General features: G+C 44.4%; 1 protein-coding gene across 1 annotated transcript in view; it reads left to right on the forward strand.

Annotated features, from left to right (window-relative positions):
* WDFY1 (WD repeat and FYVE domain containing 1) overlaps positions 273 to 23,952 on the forward strand; it is a 55,826-nt gene continuing 32,146 nt past the window's right edge. Inside the window, exons 1-2 of the mRNA XM_018058905.1 lie at positions 273 to 460; positions 23,170 to 23,237. Of these exons, the coding sequence (XP_017914394.1) occupies positions 324 to 460; positions 23,170 to 23,237 (205 nt within the window). The 5' untranslated portion in view covers positions 273 to 323. The remainder of the gene's footprint in view (positions 461 to 23,169; positions 23,238 to 23,952) is intronic.

The raw sequence follows: 23,952 nt of genomic DNA on the forward strand, positions 1-23,952 counted from the left end.
ATTTTCGATAGGTTCTAGTTTGAGGGACAATTCCTCTTCACCGCCAACTGCTCAATCCATTCCTGGATCCATGAGTTTCCTTTTCGAACTTCGTAACCTCTCCCACTTCTCAGGCGAACCCTTTACAGGCCTCTCCTGGCTACGTAATTTTTTAGCTGCGCGGCTTCCTCAGCCAATACGGTAAGCGGCGGAAGCACTCGAGAGCTTACGGCGGCGCGGCACCCACGCGGCCTAAGGAGCCGGAGCGAAACCCAACTGGTCCCCGCCCGCCCGCAGTCAGCTGATGGGCCGACCGTCGCGGAGACCGCCGCCGCCGCTCGAACATGGCGGCCGAGATTCACTCCAGGCCGCAGAGCAGCCGCCCGGTGCTGCTGAGCAAGATCGAGGGGCACCAGGACGCCGTCACGGCCGCACTGCTTATCCCCAAGGAGGACGGAGTGATCACGGCCAGCGAGGACAGGTAGTGCCGGCGGCTGGTGCGCGGCGGGGCCGAGGCGCGACGAGGGCGGCCCGGATTCCACCGGCGCCCGGGTGTGGGGGCCGTGGGGGTCGCCAGCCTTGGCTCTCTCCGCGTGGGGGCGTCCACGGTTCCCGGGTCCCGCGGCCCGTCGTCCCCTGCCAGCCCGTCTTGGTCGCCGGGATCCCCTCCCTCGAGTTCCCGCCTGTGGGGTCCTCCAGTCTCGACCCGCCGCCGCGCCTCTCTGGTCCCAGACCCCAGTACGTGCTTCGCACCTCACCTGTCCCAACCCCCGGCCACTGCGCTCCCCCAGCCCGAGACCCTCATCCCCGCCGCGCCCCTCCGGTCCGAGACCCCCCCCACGGTATGCTCTTCGAGCCCGGGACCCCCGCCCCCCTCAACTCTCCTTTGCCCAGAGCTGGAACCGTCCTCTCCGCGGTCCGTTCCAAGCCGCCTTCTCTGGGAACCAGGACTGGCCTCCGGTTCCCGCGGGACCGGGTGCCAGGGAACCCTTTCTTTCGACAAACCTCCCGGGGCTTCAGCACTCTTCTGCCCTACGCTGGGGTTTACACCTCTCTTTGGCGCTCACCGCGTCTCCAGATCAGTTACTTTTCCACAGCTGTTAGAACCATCTGAATTGTTATTTACAAAACAATGTTTGTTTGTTTTTCCCTAAAAGTGACTCACTTAAGAAAAGACTAAGAATAATAAAAATACTTTTATCTTTAAAGAAATTTGATATTTCCACTGTTAATGGAAAACCAGTTATCCCTTGCCATAAAAAATTGATGTCTAAAACGTTCATCTCTGTGCACCTAAAGTCAGCTCTTGTCTTGTTAACAGGGCGTCTTGCCCATCATACTTTGGGAAACACTGATCAGATGCGATTTTCTCATTCGCCCCAAGAGGAAACTGAGGTTCGTGGAAAGAAAGGCACAGAGATACTGGTGACGCCAGAAATGCACCCCTAGATTCCCCAGTCCAGCTCTCTGGTCTTTCCAGGGTTTTGTGATTGGTTGGGAGAAAGATTATTTGTGTTGTAACTTTAGCGTTTTGTAAACCCTTAAACGTTTCAAAGGTTAGTGGCTCTACTGTGGGAATTTGGAGGAAAAGAGTGATGTTTTTGAGAGAAACTGTGTTTCCTTGCTGCAGTGAGTGTTCTTAAACGGTGGTATTGCGAAAGTGGAAAGTCTGGAAGAAGGAAGGTTCTGCTGTTTTGTTAAAGTGGGAGGCACAGTACAGCCTTTTGTCGTCTAGTTTTTGAAGTCGGTAGTTTTGAGGGCCTGTTACCATTGAGAAGAGGAAACCCGAAACCCCCAGCGCGTATTTGACCTTTGTGTTTTGCTTTTGAGTGAGTTTGTTGTGAGAAAGCGATTTAGAGTAACTGACCGCCAACGAGGTGGAGAGTGATTGGTTAAACCTGGATGTGGGTGTGTCACCAGGAAGGAGTGGGAGACAGCGGGGTGCCTGAGCCACGGGGAGAAATTGTTCTTGTTCAGTTGCTAAGTCTCATGTCCTTCTCAGGGAGAAGAGGGAACTGTTTAAAAAAAAAAAGGCGAAAGACTGAATAATGATATTTGCATGATATGAACATAGATGGAGACATCAGTTTATAAAAGTTAGCTGTCTTTGTTCAGTAAAATATTTTAGTCATGACTCATGTGTGTTGGGTAAGTTGCTGAGTATTTGCGATTACTGGCCAGGAGCAGTGTTGATCAGTGTTTTATGGAAAGTGATTACTTAGCTGCTCTGGGACTGAAGTGTTCCGGGAGACACTTTCATGGGGGCACAGCAGGGTCCTGGCAGAGGACTGTATCAGGTAGGGGGTTGGGGCCTTGGGTTTCTAATTTGTGTTTCAGGCCCATGGAACTTTCTGGGAGGCACGACACTCGTTGAAGCAGGTTCTACACTTTATGAGATTTATGGAAGCATATGGCTATGAGGTTTTTTTGTTGTTGGATATGGTGGTTTGTTTTCACATTGTCATAAGTCTGTGTCATATTCTTCAATCGTTTGTTTATTCACTCATTTATAGATTTAGAAATAATCTCCTTATTGAGTGCCAGGCCCTAGACAGAACAAGGAGCAAAAGTCACAGCACTTGCCCTTATATAACTTCTGATTCATGATTTTATGGCCCCCGCCCGACCTGATAGAACCAGCCAGGAAATAGAACACTGACCACCGTTTATCATCAAACAAGCATTTATTGGGCACTTACTGTGTGCCAGGCCTGTCTTAGATCTGTGGGTAGAAAACACGGACGCTGAAATTGATGTTCCCAAAGGGCTGGATGGTGTGTTGAAGAGATGGCCCTGTGCTCTCCACTCCCTGGGTGCTGGGGAGATACAGGGGACAGAGGGTCCTTGGGTGACCGGTGGGTTTCAAGAAAAGCCTCCTGGAAGAGATATCACTAGTGGAAGGAGTGATCTCTGTGACCCTGGTCCAGGCAGAGGGAATCGCAGGCGGTACAGAACCATGGTTATTTCTAGATGCCCAGAGCAGAAAGTGTACTGAGAGCTGGAAGGCCCAGTGTCCAGTTATAAAAGGATCTTCCTTGTGTGCCACTGTTAAGATTTGGACTTCAGTTTGCGAGCAGTGGGAGACCATCAAAGAGTTTAAAGCAAGCAAATGATACCGTCAGAATGTGTACTTGAAATCTTTCTTTATTTCAAAATATTTATGCATTTACTTGGCACTAGGGGGTCTTAGTTGCATCGTGTGTGTGCTTGGTCATTCTGCCATGTCCGACCCTTTGTGACCCCATGGACTGTAGCTGCCTGGCCCCTTTGTCCCTGGGATTGTCCAGGTAAGAACATTGGAGTGGGTTGCCATTTTCTCCTCCAAGGAATCTTCCCGACCTAGGGATCTAACCTGCCTCTCTTGCTTCTCCTGCTTAGGCAGGCGGATTCTTTACCACTGCACCACCTGGAAAGCCCCTGTAGCATGTGAGTTCTTTTTAGTTGTGGCATGTGGGATCTAGCTCCCTGACCGGGGATCCACCCCAGGCCCACTGTATTGGGAGTGTGGCGTCTTAGCCACTGGACCACCAGGGAAGTCCCCCAGAATTTGTACTTTGAAAATAGCAATAGTTAACCTTTTAAAAGTCCCCTCCCTCTTTCAGTAGAGAATTGGACCAGTGTATGTGACTGTATCCAGTCCTCACATCTCCCCGTGAGATGGTTTCAATCACTTTCTCTTATCGACAGTTCCAAAATTCAAGGTATTGTAAAAGTCAGAGGTGTTTTTGTTTGTTTTTGTGAGTTAGGCCTGAAAACTCATTGGTGCTGAAACTTGACCTCCATAGATGAGAGTGCTTGTAATATTTATTTATCCCATGTGGCATGAATATTCATTTGTTTTACTGCAGAGAGATCAATGCATTTTATTGTGGGTCCAACTGGGAGTTTTATGGAACACGTAGTGTAGGTGTCTTATTGTAATGGGCATTTGGCCATTTAGAAAACTGAGGTGTGAGGGGCACTGAAGTAACTATTAATTCCCAGGGTCACATTGCCAGTAAATGATGGGAATGAGATTTGAACCCAGGTCTGACTCTGAGGCCCTAGTTCTTTCTGCCGTGCACCTAGTCCTACACGTTTGGAGAACCTGAGTTGAGGCAGTGTCAGTGGTTGACGACCCCGGCAACAAGTATAAAATGCTGGGATTCTGCCCTTTGCCCTCCCCCCCGCACCCTGGGGGAGGGTGCTCCTGGAATCTAGTGGGTAGAGGATGTTGCACATCCTGTAACACACAGGGCAGTCCCTCATGAAAAGGATTGTCCAGCTCCAAATGTCATTAATGCCGAGTTGGAGAAACCCTCGTCTAGGCTTAATGTACTTGTTTGTCTCATTTACCTAGATAGTGGTTCTCAGAGCTTGCATGTGCATTAGGGTCACATGGAGAGGGATCTTGATAAAGCACAAAGATCCTGGTTCAGTAAGTCTGGGGCTGGGCCCCAGAGTTTGCCTTTCTGTCAAGTTCCCAGTGATGTCCATGCTGATGCTGCTGGTCACACTTGGAGGGCCATTGTTTTACGCAAAAGAGAATTATTCATCGTGCTTGTCTGTGGAGAGGCACTGGGAAAGAATACTGTTTATACCTTGTCCTCTTTTTTTTTTTTTTTTTTTTGTCAGTTTATGGGATGTATTTGCCTGGAGCCATTTACATATACCCATCTTTTTCCTAGTAAAACTGAACTATATCTGGCAGTGCTAAGTACAGAGAATTCCCCCAAGGAGTAATAAACTAATATGGAGGATTCAGCTTAATTCCATGGGACCTGGAGTCACTGCTAATGGTTTGGGCAGCAAGTTTAGGGGTCTGATCAGAAACCTTCAGGGATTACTGTGCCCTGAAGGGTTAACAGAGAATGGTGCTGCTCTTTCAGATGCATTCACTTGTATTTTGTTGGGGCTTCCCAGGTGGCTCAGTGATAAAAGAATCTGCCTGCCAATGCAGGACATGTGGGTTCAATCCCTGGGTCAGGAAGATCCCCTGAGGAGAAAATGGCAGCCCACTCCAGTATTATTGCCTGGGAAATCCCATGGACAGAGGAGCTTGGTGAGCTACAGTCCATGGGGTGGAACGAGTTGGACACATCTGAATGACTAAGCACACACACACAAATTCCTTTGTTTAAGCTTCATTCTTCATGAAACCTTAGTATTTTTAAATTTTAGTTTTCAGTTGCACGTTGGAACTAGAATATCTGAGCATGCAGCGTAGAAAAACGATACACTGGTAAAGTAAAAAAAAAAAGATATTCTTGAGTCAGTGGAGTATGACTGTCTTTCTAGTCAGGAAACTGTAAAAATAAAAGTAATAACCTCAGTGTTACATTTCAGAATTTAACTGCAGCAGTCATTTTCCTGGTCGGAGAATCAGAAAACGAGACTGTACTTTCAGGACAGAACTGAAATGTTGTGAGGCAACAGGAAATGATTCCCTGGACACGTTTGCTTTCTGAACTTCTTTGAGTTGCACCAAAAATTTAGACAATTGGTTGAAAAGGATAGATAGCATTTTTTTAAAGGTAAAATCTTACTAAAAGTCTTACTAGTAAGTTAAGGCTATGGGCTAGCTATCTTCGATTTTGAAAAATAGAGTTTGGAGAGATGCCTGCTGATACTACTGTTTCAGGAGCCTAAAGGTCAAGGTTGATTTCTGCAAGAAATTGTTTTGTCTGGCCTAAGTCAAACAAAGAGAGATTGCGTATATTTTCAGATATTTTAGGATGTTGCACTTAAGCTGGTAAGCAATAGAGATCACAGAAGACTAACTTTTAAAATATTTTTGGTAGCATTTTCTTTTTTTCCTCCCCCCCAATAAACATTTCCCCCCTAGTAAACATTAGCTGTTTATTTTTTTGTTTTCTTTTAGATATTTCCAAGCATATTAAGACGGTTTGAAGGAAAGCTGTATATTTAGTAGCTGTTTCACAGAAACAATGATAAATAAACAAGCAACTTGATTTTTAAGTGTTATCCTTGGGAGGAAACCTGGTGTAGCTGGAAGTTTTCAGTTTATACAGAAAACCAGAATGTTAACTGCTGTATTTTTGTTGTCTTGCAGTGCCTAAAAATAGACTTTTATTTGTGTTACAAAATAAGTGAAGAAGTGAGATGTCGGAAGGCTGTAGGAAAGCATCTATTGCTGTGTCCTTAGGAGTGGGTTTTCATTGTTAAGATCATTTTCTTTTATAGCATAGTTTATAACAGATTCTGAATCTTGAATATCTGAGTTTGAATCCTAGCCATGTGACCTTGGGCAGGTTACTTTTGTCTCCCAGTGTTGTAGTTTTGTCATCTGTAAAATGGAGATAATAAAAGCTCCAGCCTCCTAATTGTGGGAATTAGATGAATTCACATGTAAAGCACTTTGAATGGTACCTGGCACAGAGAAGGCACTTCATGTGTGTTGGCTGTTATTATTTTCATTCCCGTTTACTTTGCGCTTAATTGCTGTAATCTCATCAGAAGCTAAGCATGTCTTTGCTTACTGTGACTTCTGAGTACACATGTGCGTGCGTGCTCACTTGTGTCTGACTCTCTGCTCCACTGTCCATGGGTTTCTCTAGGCAAGAATCCTCCAGTGGGTTGCCATTTCCTCCTCCAGGGGATCTTCCTGACCCAAGGACCAAAGCCGCATCTCTGGAGTCTCCTGCATTGCAGGTGTATTCTTTACCACTGAGCCACATAGGAAGCTCCTGGTATATGTGTGTGTGTGTAAATAAAGTGAAATTTTTCCTGCCTGAATAGAATAGTTTCAGAGCAATAGATGCTTTCCTGCCCAGGCTTCCGACTTCTCACTTCTTCACTTTATTTTGTAACACAAATGAAAGAGTCTATTTTTAGGCACTGCGAGACAACAAAAATACAGCAGTTAACATTCTGGTTTTGTGTATAAACTGAGAACTTGCACTTTGGGGGTCCCTTACAGACCTTATAACTGTCTTTGAGTCATGCCTTTTCAGCATTTCCATATTTGGTCGCTTACAAGTCATTTCAGTCACGTGTTTTCACTTATAAAAGTCCTTGCCCTGCTTGCTGGGTAAGGGAGCCCCCTAACCACTGCCAGGTTCCTTGATTCACGAGGAGGACTGCCATTGTGTGGTCATCCTCACGGCCATGATGTATTTCAGTGGGAGGACAGGAAACAAAACCGATGAAGGGAAAGGTGTGGGGTGAAGTCCAGAGGAAACCAGGCCTGAGCTTCCAGGAGTCCTGGCCCTGTAGAGACTCTCAGATGTCCCACTCCCCCAGCCAGGAGCTATCCCGCACGTGTGAAATACTCACACTGGCTACCTCCAAGCTGGTTAGAGGCTCAGGCCACCCAGGCTGTCACTGGGGGATGTTCCTGAAGGCAGCCTCTGCCTCACACGTGCCGAAATCCCAGACTCCCAGAAGGAAAGCAGGAGGTCAGTGGTCTCTCAAATGGTAGTTTGGTTTTTGTTTTGTTTTATTTTTTTCCCATATTTATTTATTTGGCTGTGCCGGCCTTAGTTGCGGCATGCAAACTCTTGGTTGTGGGATGTGACATCTAGTTCCCTGACCAGGGATCAAACCCAGGCCCTCTGCATCGGGAGCTCAGAATCTTAACCCCTGGACCCCCAGGGAAGTTGCTCAAACGTTAGTTTGAGAAAATCCTCAGTAAATAAATCTGGAAGAAGCATGGACCAGAATTGCAAAACAGCCTCACTATCTCCAACTGTTTTTCTTTTAAGTTCGTTTGCCCTTGTATTTCAAGACTTCAAGGCTGTGAAGAGTTTGGAACGTTTTTTTGTTTTGTTTTGTTTTGTTTTAATTTGGAAGTTACTGTTGCATGGACCCTACCTGGACTGACTCCATCCTCTCCTCCTCCTCGTCAGAGGTTGTAATAGCTTTTACCCTCACACGGGTTCACAGGGTAAAATAGCTTTTACCCTTCTGGGTGGCACAGAGGTCACAAAAGATAATTTTGAGGCTGACAGTGGAAACATAGCAACAGGAATGGTTCCTCAAGACAGAAAGAAAACAGCTTCTCAGGTGGAAGACCCAGCCACCCGGCTTGTGGAGCCATTATTCTAATTTAGGGGCTGGTGAAGGTGCACGTGTCCTTTGCCCCTGGGTAAAAGTCTGCCGGTGACAGAATCAACAGTCTGAGGGTCCCCATCGTCATGGACAGGATTCCTTCCCTAGACTGTAGAAGGGGATGGAAATTTAAATTTTCTAAGCCAATCTGATTTTCCTTTATTCAAAAAAGGCTAGTTTCCCTGCCTTTCAGTTTAGTTAATTCAGTGAAAATCTAGTGTTTTCCCCCTTTGTTATTCAAAGAGGAAGGCTGCTTTCTGCCATAGTAATGAATAGGGCAGAGTTCAAGAGGCTTGGCTGGAAGGAAACTGCTGTTTATTTGATAAAAGCAGATAGTACCATTAGGGCTTCCCTGGTGGCTGATTGTTAAGGAACCCAGCTGACAATAATGGAGACGTGAGTTGGATCCCTGGGTAGGGAAGATCCCTTGGAGGAGGAAATGGCAATCCATTCCAGTATTCTTGCCTGGGAAATCCCGTGGACAGAGGAGCCTAGTGGGCTACAGTCTGTAGGGTCACAAAAGAGTCAGACACAACTGAAGCCACTGAAACAACATTGTACCATATCCTTTCCTCCTTTCCCTTTTAGGCCAACATCTTAGTGTTGTATCAGTAGAAATTGCTCGGTCTATCAGAATTATGCTTTTTTATCCGTAGCCCTGGAGATACTGTCAGACTAGGAAAACACATCCTTTGACATAGGTAACACAAATGACCTTTGGTCATTTACCAAGGTATAAAATAGCATCAGCAATCCTAAGAGTGACTGGAAAATCAGATTTCCCCAAACTTACTATTTTTTCCAAGTTTAAAAGAAATCAGGCTTGGGCCTTAATTTGTAACACATGCTATATTCTGTATTCTTTTAAGCCAATTCAATGAATAAGCCCTGTATATCCGTTTACAATTTAAAGATGATGAAATTACTTTAATTTAGCTATTTGGGGATGATTAGGGTGTTTTTTGGAGAGCGTTTTGAAAGAGCTGGTTTTAGAAATGCTGGTGTATCAGGCAAGGTAGAATTTGGCCTTGGGATTTTATAGAAACACCTATGTGCTATTTGAATCTCTTTATCAAAGTATGGGCATGATTTTCAAAGTAATCATACCAGAAAATAATATGTACTGAACCCAAATATATGTTCTCATTGGGCGATAGGTTTGAAAACGGTATTAATCGTGACTTGCACAAGGTGCCTCTGGGTTTGAGAGCCAGTGCTTTTCAGGAGGAAAATTATGCTTTAATCTGTCTTTTCTCTACTGTGTTATAGCATACGTAAATGAGATTTTATAAACTTGGTGATTTCCTAAAGTATGTTTTTAACTCGCTTTTGATCAGTTCTTTGACAGAGTGAAACCAAGGGGCTAGAAAAGATCAAAGGAACCTTTGTTCCTCATCAGGAGTATCTGTGAGCAGGTCACAGATTCGTCTCCCTGGAATAGGTGCTTCTTTCTTAAACCTGTTGGTTTTCGTCTGGTTTTTATGTATCTACTCTAGTAAAGGAACATATAGAATTGTTCTTGATAGGATGAAAAATATTGAGTAATATTTAATTAAGAGTAATATGTTCATTTGTGCTTTTGCATAACTTCAGTTTCTTGGAAATCAAGTTAGCATCTGAGCAAAGTGAGGATCCTAGAGCTCAGTTAAAAGTAAAAGTGGACTTAATGTGTTTACTGCTGCTGCTAAGTCACTTCAGTCGTGTCTGACTTTGTGTAACCCCATAGACGGCAGCCCACCAGGCTCTGCCATCCCTGGGATTCTCCGGGCAAGAACACTGGAGTGAATTGCCGTTTCCATACTCTGAAATTCTTGGCATTTGGTCAATGCCAAATGCTATTTTTATTTCCATTTTTAAGGTCAGAGTCCTAATTATTCTTAAAGATGTACTACTTGGAACAGGCGGCATTGTATCAGTTAGCTATTGCTGTGTTGCAGGCCATCGTGAAATTCAGAGGCTTAAAACAAGAACTGTCATCATTGCTCATGAGCCTCTGAATCCCCTAGACAGTCCACCTGCTCACAGCCAGGCTTGCTTATACACATGTTGGCCCTGCTTATTTCAGCCAGTCTCTTTCACGGGGCTTGCTGGCCACAGACTGGTAGAGGATGGCGTCACCTGACACTTGGAGCTCTCTTCCTTGTGGTCCATCCTCTAGCGGGTTAACCCCTCTTCTTCATGTAGCCTTTACTCAGGCCCAGTACAGAGCCGGCACTGCATTGCTGCAGCCACGTTCTTTGGGCCAAAGCAAGTCACAGGGCAGCCCATCTCCAAGGTTGGAGAAATAGTTTCCACCTCTTGTTGGGAAGAACTGCAAAGTCACATTGTAAAGCGCACACAAGTGGGGAGGGATAAGAATTGGCCTTGTTCTTGCAATTTACCACCCCAAGCACGTAAATATCTTATTGGATACTATAGTTGATCTTAAGGTACTGAGAAATTTTGTTAGAATCACTGTTCCTGTTTAGTGCAGAAGTTGGTTTTTTTTTTTTTTTTTAACCAAGTGAGAGTTTTGAGGTTGAACCTAGACTTTTCCACATTCTGCATTTATTTGGATAAAAAAGGAGTTTAATGCTTCCTGTTTTCTTACTGTTGAGGAGTCACTGCTTTGGAGGATAAAATGTAGAGTTTTCTGAATGCCCTTTAGAAAATTGTTCTGCATATTAATTGCCGTATGAAGCATCTTTACTTTGAATTATTTACTTTGGTATTGTCTTGAAATGTGAATTTTCATTACCTTCTGGCAGAATGAGTAGACAAGAGTCAGAAAATCTGCCAGTGCTGCTGATGGCTTGTTTGATTTGTAGGGCTTTCTCCCTCCTGGCTTCTGCTTCCCTAAGTATAAAACAGACGTCTTGGCTGGCATCTTTGTCAGGAGGATGTGGCCAGCATGTACTCAACAGACCACAACTTTTCTAGACTCCAATACAGTAGAAGGCAGAAGGTGTTGTCTGTGCCACTAGAGTTCTCCACTGTGAACTTTAAGAGTAGAGCACGTTTCTGCAGTTGTTCTTATTGTTGTTCAGTCGTCCAGTGGTGTCCGACTTTGTGTGACCCATGGACTGCAGCATGCCCAGCTTCCCTGTCCGTCACCATATCCCAGAGTTTGCTCAAACTCATGTCCATTGAGTCGGTGATGCCATCCAACCATCTCATCCTCTGTGGTCCCCTTCTACTCCTTTCAGTCTTTGCCAGCATCAGAGTCTTTTCCAGTGAGTTAGCTCTTCGCATCAGGTGACCAAAGAATTGTAGCTTCAACTTCAGCATCAGTCCTTCCAATGAATATTCAGGGCTGATCTCCTTTAGGATGGGCTGGTTGGATCTCCTTGCAGTCCAAGGGACTCTCAAGAGTCTTCTCCAACACCACAGTTCAAAAGCATCAGTTCTTCAGTGCTCAGTTTTCTTTATAGTCCAACTCTCATATCCGTATGTGACTACTGGAAAAACCATAGCTTTGACTAGATGGACCTTTATTGGCAAAGTCATGTCTCTGCTATTTAATATACTGTCTAGGTTTGTCATAGCTTTTCTTCCAAGGAGCAAGCATCTTTTAATTTCATGGCTACAGTCACCATCTGCAGTGATTTTGGAGCCCAGGAAAATAAAGTCTGTCACTGTTTCCACTGTGTCTCTATCTATTTGCCACGAAGTGAGGGGATTGGATGCCATGATCTTTTAGTTTTTTGAATGTTGAATTTTAAGCCAGGTTTTTCACTCTTATCTTTTGCTTTCATCAAGAGGCTCTTGAGTTCTTCTTCACTTTCTGCCATAAGAGTGGTGTCATCTGCATATCTGAAGATATTAATATTTTTCCTGGCAGTCTTGATTCCAGCTTGTGATTCATCCAGCCCGGCATTTCGCATAATGTACTCTGCATATAAGTTAAACAAACAGGGTGACAGTATACAGCCTTGTCATACTCCTTTCCCAATTTAGAACCAGTCCATTGTTCCATGTCCAGTTCTAACTATGGCTTCTTGACCTGCATACAGATTTCTCAGGAGGCGGTTAAGGTGGTCTGGTATTCCCACCTCTTTGAGAGTTTTCCACAGTTTGTTGTGATCCACACAGTGAAAAGCTTTAGCATTGTCAGTGAAGCAGAAGTAGATGTTTTTCTGGAATTCTCTTGCTTTTGCTATGATCCAGCAGAAGTTGGAAATTTGTTCTCTGGTTTCTCTGCCTTTTCTAAATCCAGCTTGAACATCTGGAGGTTCTTGGTTCATGTACTGTTGAAGCCTAGCTTGGAGAATTTTGAGCATTACTTTGCTGGCGTGTGAGATGAGTGCAATTGTGCGGTAGTTTGAGCATTCTTTGGCGTTGTTTTTCTTTGGGATTGGAATGAAGACTGACCTTTTACAGTCCTGTGACCACTGCTGAGTTTCCCAAAGTTGCTGGCATATTGAGTGCAACAGCATCATCTTTTAGGACTTGAAATAGCTCAGCTGGAATTCCATCACCTTCACTAGCTTTGTTTGTAGTGATGCTTCATAAGATCCACTTGACTTCAGATCCAGGATGTCTAGTTCCAGGTGAGTGATCACACCATCGTGGCTATCTGGTTCATTAAGATCTTTTTTGTATAATTCTTCTGTGTATTCTTGTCACCTTTTCTTAATATCTTCTACCTCTGTTAGGCCCATACTGTTTCTATCCTTTATTGTTCCCATCTTTGCATGAAATGTTCCCTTGTTACCTATAATTTTCTTGAAGAGATAGATCTCTAGTCTTTCCCATTCTATTGTTTTGCTCTGTTTCTTTGCATTGATCACTGAGGAAGGCTTTCTTACCTCTCTTTGCTATTCTTTGGAACTCTGGATTCAGATAGGTGTATCTTTCCTTTTTTCCTTTGCCTTTAGCTTTTCTTCTTTTCTCATTTATTTGTAAGGCCTCCTCATACAACCATTTTGCCTTTTTCTATTTTTTTTTTTCTTGGGGATGGTCTTGATCACTGCCTCCTGTACAGTGTCATGAACCTCCATCCATAGTTCTTCAGGCACTCTATGGGATCTCAACCCTTGAATCTATTTGTCACTTCTACTGTATAATCCTAAGGAATTTGATTTATGTCATTCCTGAATGGTTTAGTGGTTTTCCCTACTTCCTTCAATTTAAGTCTGAATTTGGCAATAAGGAGTTCATGATCTGAGCCACAGTCAGCTCCCGGTCTTGTTTTTGCTGACTGTATAGAGCTTCTCCATCTTTGACTGCAAAGAATATAATCAGTCTGATTTCGGTATTGACCATCTGGTGATGTCCATGTGTAAAGTTGTCTCTTGTGTTGTTGGAGGAGAGTGTTTGCTATGACCAGTGCATTCTCTTGGCAAAACTGGATTAGCCTTTGTCGGCTTAATTTTGTACTCCAAGGCCAAACTTGCCTGTTACTCTAGATATCTCTTCCTACTTTTGCGTTCCAATCCCCTATGATGAAAGGGACATCTTTTTTTTTGATGTTTGTTCTAGAAGGTCTTGTAGGTCATTGTAGAATAGTTCAACCTCAGCTTCTCCGGCATTAGTGGTTGGGGCACAGACTTGGATTACTGTGGTATTGAATGCACAGAGGCGCGGGTTACTGTCTTGTATTTTTCAGGCCAGTGAGTCCCTGCCTTTGGTGCCTTCTCTTTCCTGCCTTTCTGCCCCAGACGTCTGTGCTCAGCTCTGCCCCTGTTCACAGATCCCAGGGAGTAACTTGCTCTCAAGGCCTGATCCACCCAACACCTCTCGCCCTTGTGTCCTCACCCCTCTGTGCCGACCTCCGTGGATACATCAGCTGGACTCCGAGGGGCCACAGAGCCTCTTAGAGTCTGCCACACTGAAAAGAAAGTGTTTGCATCCTGTTTGGAACTGCTTCTGATTCCCAGGCGGCTCAGTGGTGATCCTCCTGCCAGTGTGAGAGCTGCAGAAGATGCAGATTTGGTCCCTGGATTGGGAAGATCCCCTGGAGGAGGAAATGGCAGCCCACTCCAGAATTCTTGCCTGGAGAATCCCATGGACAGAGCCTCGCGGGCTACAGTGCATGGGTTCACAGACAGTGACCACAGACACAGCTGAGCGAGTGAGCACGCGTGCACTGATTGTAGTGCCTGCAGCTGCCCAGAGCTTCAAGCTGATCCTGTTTCACTCCTCACCCTCTCTTGCTCTCAGTGGTGACAGTTTGTTAAGCATACTTCCAGGGAGTGGACGGTTTTTACATTTAGAATTTGAGATAGCCACAGTTGAAAAATCAGACAAAATAAGTCCTATGTACCTCAAGGCTTATGAAAGTGTTAGTTGCTCAGCTGTTTCTGACTTTGTGCAACCCCATGGACTGTAGCCCACCAGGCTCCTCTGTCCATGGGATTCTCCAGGCAAAAATACTGGAGTGGGTTGCCATTTCCTCCTCCAGGGGATCGTCCTGACCCAGGGATCGAACCCAGGCATCCTCCAAGTAGATTCTTTGCCGTCTGAGCCACCAGGGAGGACCCAAGGCTTATGACGAAGTGTTTAATAGTTGGCGGCCCTGCTGATCCTCCTGCTTCTCAGCTGCTCCACATCTTTTCTCTGGGGACCACCCCCCCATCCTGCCCTCCTCAGAAGCCAAAATCCTAGTCTACCTCAAAGGCATGTTCTCTTTCTGCCCCTCATCAGCCTTCTTGCCCTCTCTGCTCAGCCTGACTCAGCGTGGCTGTGGAATTTAGTCCCATCATCTTTTACTGTGCTTAAAAAAATCATAAACATTTCTTCATGCTTCCCTGGTCATCATAACTCATTTTAGTGACTATATAGGCTATTGAATTAATATGTCATTAACCCATTTGATTATATGGCATTTTCCTTTAAGTTTACTCCTTTGAATAAGGCTCATATGAACTTCTAAAAATACATAGTTCTTTTCTTTTCATCTGTTGAAAAATTTATGCAGAATCAGTTGCCAAGCCTGGAATTCCTAAATCAGTTTATTGTTTTTATCATCATCATCATTACTGTTATTATTATTAGGTAGGTAATATGTTTCTTACTAAATGGAACAGGATTCTTACCACACAAGTAGTTCTAATGTACGGTGCTGACAAAAAATCATGAGAACCCTGGAAATGGTACGTTATTGTTGTTCTCAGTTATTCCTTGCTTAGCCCTGCTCAGCAGTTTCAGTCTGAATTATTTAAAATAAAGAAATATAATCCAGCTTTGGCATTTTCATTTTCCCAGAAATTAAATGAATGAAGATCCACTGGGGTGAACAGCAAAACAAATAAGATGATGATTTCATGTGGATACAGTGGGGCTATAGTCTTACAAAGAGACCTCTCTGTTTTCTCTCCATGAAAAACTCTGCAGCCCTATGTGAGTTCGTGCTTCTCAGACTAGGAGGGCAAAGGAGACTGATGGTAGAGCCCTCTACAGGATCAGCAGGAGTGTAAGGAAGTTTAAAAAGCACTTATGTAGTCTCTGGAAAAAATGACTCATTTCCTTTCTAAGTACCTTTTGGAAAAGTTTCAGGCTATTGTTTTTAAAATAACCTAAACATAGAGCTTGGCAAAATGAACACGTTTCTAAAATTTTTTTTTCTACATTGACACAGTCTTAGACTATCAAAGAAAATCCCCCTACTAGAAAAATGGATAGAAGCAGCAGCAAGCAAAACATACAATGAATTTAGGTGAGTGGGTGTAAGTTGTCAAAACAGTGAAGGAAAAGGAAGCTGTTCTATCTTAGTGGAGAGCATGGCTTCCCTTGTGGCTCAGATGATAAAGAATCTGCCCACAATGCGGGAGGCCCAGGTTTGGTAGCCAACTCCAGTATTCTTGCCTGGAAAATCCCATAGACAGTGGAGCCTGGCGGGCTACAGCCTGTGGGGTTGCAAAGAGTTGGACACAACTGATCAAGTAACACAGAGAGCATGGCTTAGACATTCATGAAGGTAGTTTTTGTAAAAATAAAGCCACCTGGTCTTGATACTTTGATATGGTTTGTTAATATCATTCAGGAATTTTTAATAGTTTGTGCCTATAAAATGTTGCTAAACTGTGTTGTTGTGAATAGTAGAGTTTGTTTCCAATTTGCTGCTAAGTCACTTCAGTCGTGGCCGACTCTCTGCGATCCCAGAGACGGCAGCCCACCAGCCTCCTCCGTCCCTGGGATTCTCCAGGCAAGAACACTGGAGTGGGTTTCCATTTCCTTCTCCAATGCAGGAAAGTGAAAGTGAAGCCGCTCAGTCGTGTCCGACTCTCAGTGGACAATTGTTTCCAATTTGCTTTTTTTCAGTCTGTGGGATTTGTTGATTTTTTAAAATAAAACAGCCCAACTTAAGCCTATTTTAATAACCATTTTTTAAACCAATGAGACATATCCTAAATACAAAACAAATTTCTGTATTACTTAACAGAAGTTATACAACTTTGTTTAATACATAGTTTCTGGAGAGTGCTGGAGGAGTTGAACTTAATATTGTTTTGATTTTATCTCAGAAGTGGGAGATTTTAATTTGTTACCCAAGGAAGTAAAGGAATATGCCTCGAAAAAGAGAAAGAAGGAATTCTGGATAAAACGTGTGAATACAGAAGTAGAGCCAGCTATCAAGGTCAGCTGCCTGATTTGAAACCTGATTTGCAAGCAAGGATGTTCTTCTTTCAGCCTGAATGTGATAAACAATTTTTTTAGGTGAAACACCCCCAACAAATAGTCTAAGTCTTGGCCAATTTTCTAGCGTGTCCGCTTGAGCTGGGTGCAGACCACATTGTAGTACTGATGTTTGTCCTCCAAAGGAAATACTACTGTGTTTCAAACTTCCTGGGCTCTAGGTAGGTCCCATTTTGACCTCGGGCCAGTTTGTTATTCTGAAGCTTCATCAAGTTAAAGCGTGATTTTTTCAGGTTAGATGATTGAATGGAAGAGGCAGGTGACTTTAAGGTTTTCTGCTCACAGCAGCTTCTCTGCTGTCTGAAATCATTCTTCTTTCAAGAAGACACAGGGAAGAGCACGTCCCCTGAGGCCTCCATTGAACTACTGACGCATTTGTGACTACAACTTTTGGGGTTGATTTTGGGGGTTTTAGAATATGTCCGCATTCTGATCCTTAGACCCTTAAAAGCACACAGATAGGGAGCTTGTTAATCGCTTTGAGTGAAGGAAGGTGCTGCCCGACACCCTCATATCTAAGTGCCTTGGCCTTTCTGTCCTGTTTGCAAGTGGAGTAGATTTCTTGAACAGGCCTTAATATAACTTTTAGAAATATTTATTTATTTATTTGGCTGCACTGGATCTTAGTTGTGGCACGCAGGATCTTTAGTTGAGGCCTGTGAACTCTTAGCTGAGGCGTGTGAATTCTTCAGTTATGGCACATGGGATCTAGTTCCCCAATCAGAGATCGAACCCCCGGCCCCTTGCATTGGGAGCATGGAGTCATAGCCACCAGACCAGCAGGGAAGTCCCTCCTTGAGCAGGTTTAATGCTTAGAGGAGAGTTGGCCTGTAACTTCTTATAATTCCTTCTGTTTCATCCCCTGTGTTGAACATACATAATGGAATGTGTCCCTACGCATTCTGTACTAAGTAACAAAATACTGTCAACAGAATGTGATAATGTGTTAGTAGTTCCTGTTAGTAGTTCAGGCCTAAGGATCATCATTATAAGTTTCTATTGATGATTTTGGGCGAGGGAAAGTGAAAGTCGCTCAGTTGTGTCTGACTCTTTGAGACCGCATGCACTATATAGTCCATGGAATTCTCCAGGCAAGAATACTGGAGTGGGTAGCCTTTCCCTTCTCCAGGGGGTCTTCACAACCCAGATATCCAACCCAAGTATCCCGCATTGCGGGCAGCTTCTTTACCAGCTGAGCCACCAGGGAAGCCCTTAGGTGTGGAAGGCCATGCCAGTGCTACTCATCCTGCGGTGTGCTGCCCGGGGGGACTACTGCCTGGAGAGAAAAGTCCTTGGCAGGGAGGTGCGGGATGAGGGCTTCGGATGCAGCCTGAGCTCGGTATTTTGGGCACCTGAGGATGACAGCTTGCTACGATGTGGGGTCTGGGTGTGGGAATCACAAGCATGTCAGTTGAACCCCGGATTTGAGACCACCACTCGTGGTCTCTGAGCCCAGGGGCAATGGGTTGCATGGCTCCTTGGGATTGTCGCCAGTAGTTGACATACCTGAGGTGTTCTGGAGGGTGGAGCCCACCACGTAATGTGGGAGGAGGCTGCACTGAGGCATGAGTGGTGAGGGTTGGATGTTGGTGGACGTGCCAAGAACAGAGGCAAGGTCCAGTGTGTTAGGCTGGAACTACTTATTAAAAAACAAGCAGAAACCTGCAACACTATCACATCTAAAGAACAGTGTCTTTTAATATCAGATATCTAGTCAGTGTTCCTATTTGCAGCTGTTTCATGATAATATTGGAGAAGACAATGGCACCCCACTCCAGGACTCTTGACTGGAAAATCCCGTGGACCGAGGAGCCTGGTTGGCTGCAGTCCATGGGGTCGCGAAGAGTCGGACACAACTGAGTGACTTCACTTTCACTTTTCACTTTTCGCTTTCATGCCTTGGAGAAGGAAATGGCAACCCACTCCAGTGTTCTTGCCTGGAGAATCCCAGGGACGGGGGAGCCTGGTGGGCTGCTGTCTGTGGGGTCGCACAGAGTCAGACACAACTGAAGCGGCTTAGTAGCAGCAGAAGCATGATAATATAGGCATGCATATGTAACAGTTTGACCGAATGAGGGTCTGATAAGTCTCCACATGGTGACTACTTGATGTGTCTGTTACACCTCTGTAGTGGTAGGCTGGTCCTCCATCTCTGTTTCCCCCTTTCAAATTATGTGTTGAAGAAACTAGGTCATTTGTCTACTGAGTTTCCTGCAGTCTTGCTTTTTTGCTGAGTAAACCCCGGTGGTGGTGGTTATTGTGTTCCTTTGCATTTCCTGTAGACTGATAGTTGGATCCGGAGGTTTGACCAGATGTATTGCAAAATAAAGTTGGTATCATACTGCACTCATCAGTTTTATATAGGGCCTTTTTCTTTACATTATATCATGAACATTTTCCCATGCCATAAGTATTTTTTTCTATTTCGTAACTTCATTTAAATGGTTTCCAACTAGAAAGATCTATTCCATCAGTTCAGTTCAGTTGCTCAGTCCTGTCTGACTCTTTGCAACCCCCTGTCCATCCCAACTCCCGGAGTTTGCTCAAACTCAGGTCCATCGAGTCAGTGATGCCATCCAACCATCACATCCTCTGTCATCCCCTTCTCTTCCTGTTCTGTCCCTTCTGTTCATGGAAATGTCTTAACCTCTGAGATTTGTGGAAGAAGAAAATTAAATAACCGTGAACAGTAACCAGGAACCCACAAATAGTAACAGAGCGGTTTAAACATTACCTCAAAAAGTGTCGAATTTTGATTTAAGATGTTGAACTGCAGACAGTAAAAAGTATAGGTCTGTTTACACATGCTTTAGTCTGATCTGTGTCTCGCTTTCCCTTTTAATTTTGGATGTGAACTTGAACTTCCTAGAACTTGTATCACAATATAGGTACTCATGGAGGAGTCTGCCTGATTCTCGCTTTGTGAACCATGTAACGTAGGAGCTCGTTTGATGGCGCTTGAACAAAGAAACTGCGTGTCACCATGTCTTCATGGTTCCCTTGCAGACGTGGCATATTAGTACCTGCTTGATTGCAAACGACCAAAGTCACTTGGGTTTGCTGAAGCTGCTGAGGGTGATTGTGGTGAGGATGCTGGGGCGTCTGCCTCACAGAACCCTCAGAACCCAGGAGGGGACTCAAGAGCAGCTGGCGTGAGGCCCCTCCACCTGAACTGTCTCCAGCTTTTCTTCATAGGTCAGCTTCATTCTTCCCCCTTTATTAACGTATAGAATTCTCCAGTCCCAACTGCAAAACGTGTGGTCAGAAGCAGTCGTTTCAACTCCCGGAGAGGTATGAGTCTCTTTCTCTCTCCTGGTTTCTGATTTCCCAGGGAAGGAACTGACTAATCTCTTCTCTGGTCTGATCAGAGGTGGGATAATGTAGAGGAAAATCCTGGATTCATCTTGGCAAAGATTCTATTGTGACCAGTCCGCCGTGGCTGGAAGATGGGACGTGTTGTACAAATGGCAGTTCATACACTAGGGCCTGTCTCCAGGTCACATAAAATAGCATGAAGCCCGCTGTGCTGCTCAGTCATCTTATTTATTTGGGTGAATGAGGGTCAACATCTAGTCTGTCTTTATTACGGTCTGATCATTTACAATAATCTTAAATAAGCTGGGCAGATTCTGACACACGCATACACCCACATCACCACCTCTCCACAGCCTGACACGGCCCCAGGAAGTTCCCTTGTATCCCTTTGCTGTGTTCTGTCCTTTCTCAACCCCGGAAGCAGCCACTGTTGCAATTTTTATCCTCAGAGACCAGTCTTCCTTGTCTCGAACTTCAAACAGAATGGAAACAGAGAGTGTCAGCACTTAGCCTTAATGTATGCTAGCTCAAGGTTGTAAACAATAATTCAGTGCTGGCCGTGAGCCAGAATCTCGTTGCTGCTGGAAATACAAGAGTGGCTGTGATCGAGCTGACAGTGAGGGACAAGAGAGAGCTAGGACTCCGGGCGAAGGCAGAGCACGGCTGTGCTGTTCGAGGCGGCCAGTGGCCCGCTCTGAAGGGAGAGGCCTGGAGCTTCCAGGAGGCTTGGTGGAGTGCAGGAGAGGCATTCCTTACTGTTCTTCTGAGGGCATGAGCCAGAATAGTAAACCTGGGCTCTTTTGGTCCTGTGTCCTCTGCCGCCTCTGGGCAGGACTTCCTCATCTCCCGCGTGTGCTCTGGTGAAAGGAGAGGCCCAGCGACTGGTGTGGAAGGGTTTCCTCCCAAGGCCGAGATGGCTGGGAACTCTCGGTGAGTGAGCAGTGGTAACGGGCTCCACTCTGTATGTAGGTCTCTCCCAGTTCTCCAGAAACGTTTTCTTTCATTGACCTCAGCTACTCTCCTCATTTCGGTGGGATGGCCAAGGCACTGAGAGTAGTCCTCAGCGTTGTTGGTATATCACTGTATAATAAGCACTTTCCATGTTATTGATATTATTTAGAATCCTGACTCCTAGTTCTTGCATAACTTACCATGTATAGACATAACTGTAGGTAGCTATTGGGCTGGCCAAAAAGTTCATTTGTTTCTAAGTAAAAATGAAAGACATATTTTTCATTTTCACCAAGAACTTTATTGGACAGTGTAGTCAATTAACCAAATGAACTTTTTGGCCAGGCTGCAGAGAAGCCTGGGTTTGCTCTAGTCCATGGGGTCACAAAGAATCAGACATGACTGAGCCACTGAATAGCAGCAATAAATATATAGAGCATGTGTGTGTGTGTAGACATGTACGTGCTAGTATATACACCATGTACTCTATGTGTGTGTGTGTACATGTACACACTAGTATAATACACCATGTACTCTGTATGTGTGTGTGTGTATACATGTACATGCTAGTATAATACACCATGTACTGTATATGTGTGTGTATACATGTACATTCTAGTATACACCATGTATTGTGTGTGTGTGTATACATGTACATGCTAGTATAATACACCATGTACTCTCTCTGTGTGTGTATGTATACATGTACATACTAGTATAATACACCATGTACTCTGTATGTGTGTGTGTATACATGTACATGCTAGTATAATACACCATGTACTCTCTCTGTGTGTGTATGTATACATGTACATACTAGTATAATACACCATGTACTCTGTATGTGTGTGTGTATACATGTACATGCTAGTATAATACACCATGTACTCTCTCTGTGTGTGTATGTATACATGTACATACTAGTATAATACACCATGTACTCTGTATGTGTGTGTGTATACATGTACATACTAGTATAATACACCATGTACTCTGTGTGTGTGTGTGTATACATGTACATTCTGGTATAATACACCATGTACTCTGTGTGTGTGTGTGTATACATGTACATTCTGGTATAATACACCATGTACTCTGTGTGTGTGTGTATGTGTAGACATGTTCAGTTCAGTCGCTCAGTCGTGTCCGACTTTTTGTGACCCCATGAATCGCAGCACGCCAGGCCTCCCTGTCCATCACCGTCTCCTGGAGTTCACTCAGACTCATGTCCATCGAGTCAGTGATGCCATCCAGCCATCTCATCCTCGGCTGTCCCCTTCTCCTCCTGCCCCCAATCCCTCCCAGCATCAAAGTCTTTTCCAATGAGTCAACTCTTCACATGAGGTGGCCGAAGTACTGGAGCTTCAGCTTTAGCATCATTCCTTCCAAAGAAATCCCAGGGCTGATCTCCTTCAGAATGGACTGGTTGGATCTCCTTGCAGTCCAAGGGACTCTCAAGAGTCTTCTCCAACACCACACTTCAAAAGCATCAATTCTTCGGCGCTCAGCCTTCTTCACAGTCCAACTCTCACATCCATACATGACCACAGGAAAAACCATAGCCTTGACTAGACGGACCTTTGTCGGCAAATTAACGTCTCTGCTTTTTAATATGTTGTCTAGTTGGTCATAACTTTTCTTCCAAGGAGTAAGTGTCTTTCAATTTCATGGCTGCAGTCACCATCTGCAGTGATTTTGGAGCCCAAAAAAATAGTCTGACACTGTTTCTACTGTTTACCCATCTATTTGCCATGAAGTGATGGGACCGGATGCCATGATCTTTGTTTTCTGAATGTTGAGCTTTAAGCCAACTTTTTCACTCTCCTCTTTCACTTTCATCAAGAGGCTTTTTAGCTCCTCTTCACTTTCTGCCATAAGGGTGGTGTCATCTGCATATCTGAGGTGATTGATATTTCTCCCAGCAATCTTGATTCCAGCTTGTGTTTCTTCCAGTCCAGCATTTCTCACGATGTACTCTGCATAGAAGTTACATGTGTAGACATGTACATACTAGTATAATACACCATATACTCTATGTGTGTGTGTACATGTACATACTAGTATAATACACCATGTACTCTGTGTGTGTGTGTGTGTGTGTGTGTGTGTGTGTGTGTGTGTGTGTGTGTGTAGTTGTCTAATTTGTCCAATTGATACATGTTATAAGGTCAATGGGAAATAGTATTGAAAATAAGTTTACTTGGGTGGCAAAGCGGATAAATTCATTAAAGACTACTCATTCTTTTCTTTTCTCCACAGGACTATCCGAGTATGGCTGAAAAGAGACAGCGGTCAGTACTGGCCCAGCATTTACCACACAATGGCCTGTGAGTAGCTGTACTGTTCCACCCAAGAAAAATGTCTTTGATGATTTAAATTTCAAAATGAGCTTGTTGTTACCTAATACCTACAGCATTCTGTGTTAAAATGCAGGAAAACTCCCCTTCTCTTGCAAAAAGGAAGCTGAGTCAACTGGTTTAACTGAATCAACTTGAACAAAACTTGGGGAAAAAAAATAGGAAGAGGAAAGCTGCCCACCTCCCCCATTTTCCTTTGTCTTCATTTTGCCAACTTACATTAGTATTTTCTACTTAGTAAAGCTGATACTGACACTAAAACAGGATTCTGAACACTCCTTTGCCTCATGCCTGGGCTTTTATGCTACTTTTTCTTAAACTCTGGGTACCATTGAGAAATTTGGTCCGAGGCACGACACATCCTAAATGGAGATTTTTTTTTCCCCCAGTAGTCAAACATGTTCTAAAAATAAACCCCAAATATAAAGCTTTTGTATTGAGATTTTAGAAGAGCCCTGAGATGTAGTGACATAAAATTGCAGTTAAATCCTGCCCTTCCTGCCGATCTAAGCTTTGCCTCCTTCTCTCCCACTTCTCCATCCTTTCTTGAAAAAAAGATGTGGCACCACCCAGGTCCAAGCTGGAATCAAGTCCTGTCACCCCAGTGGCCACATGGAAGGCATTGTAGCTGCTTATTTCCGGGTGGTTTCGGTCCTTAATGAGGAGATTTTCCTCGGTTAAGGTT

Source organism: Capra hircus, chromosome 2 (genome assembly GCF_001704415.2).
Source record: "Capra hircus breed San Clemente chromosome 2, ASM170441v1, whole genome shotgun sequence".
In the NCBI taxonomy this organism is placed as follows: domain Eukaryota; kingdom Metazoa; phylum Chordata; class Mammalia; order Artiodactyla; family Bovidae; genus Capra; species Capra hircus.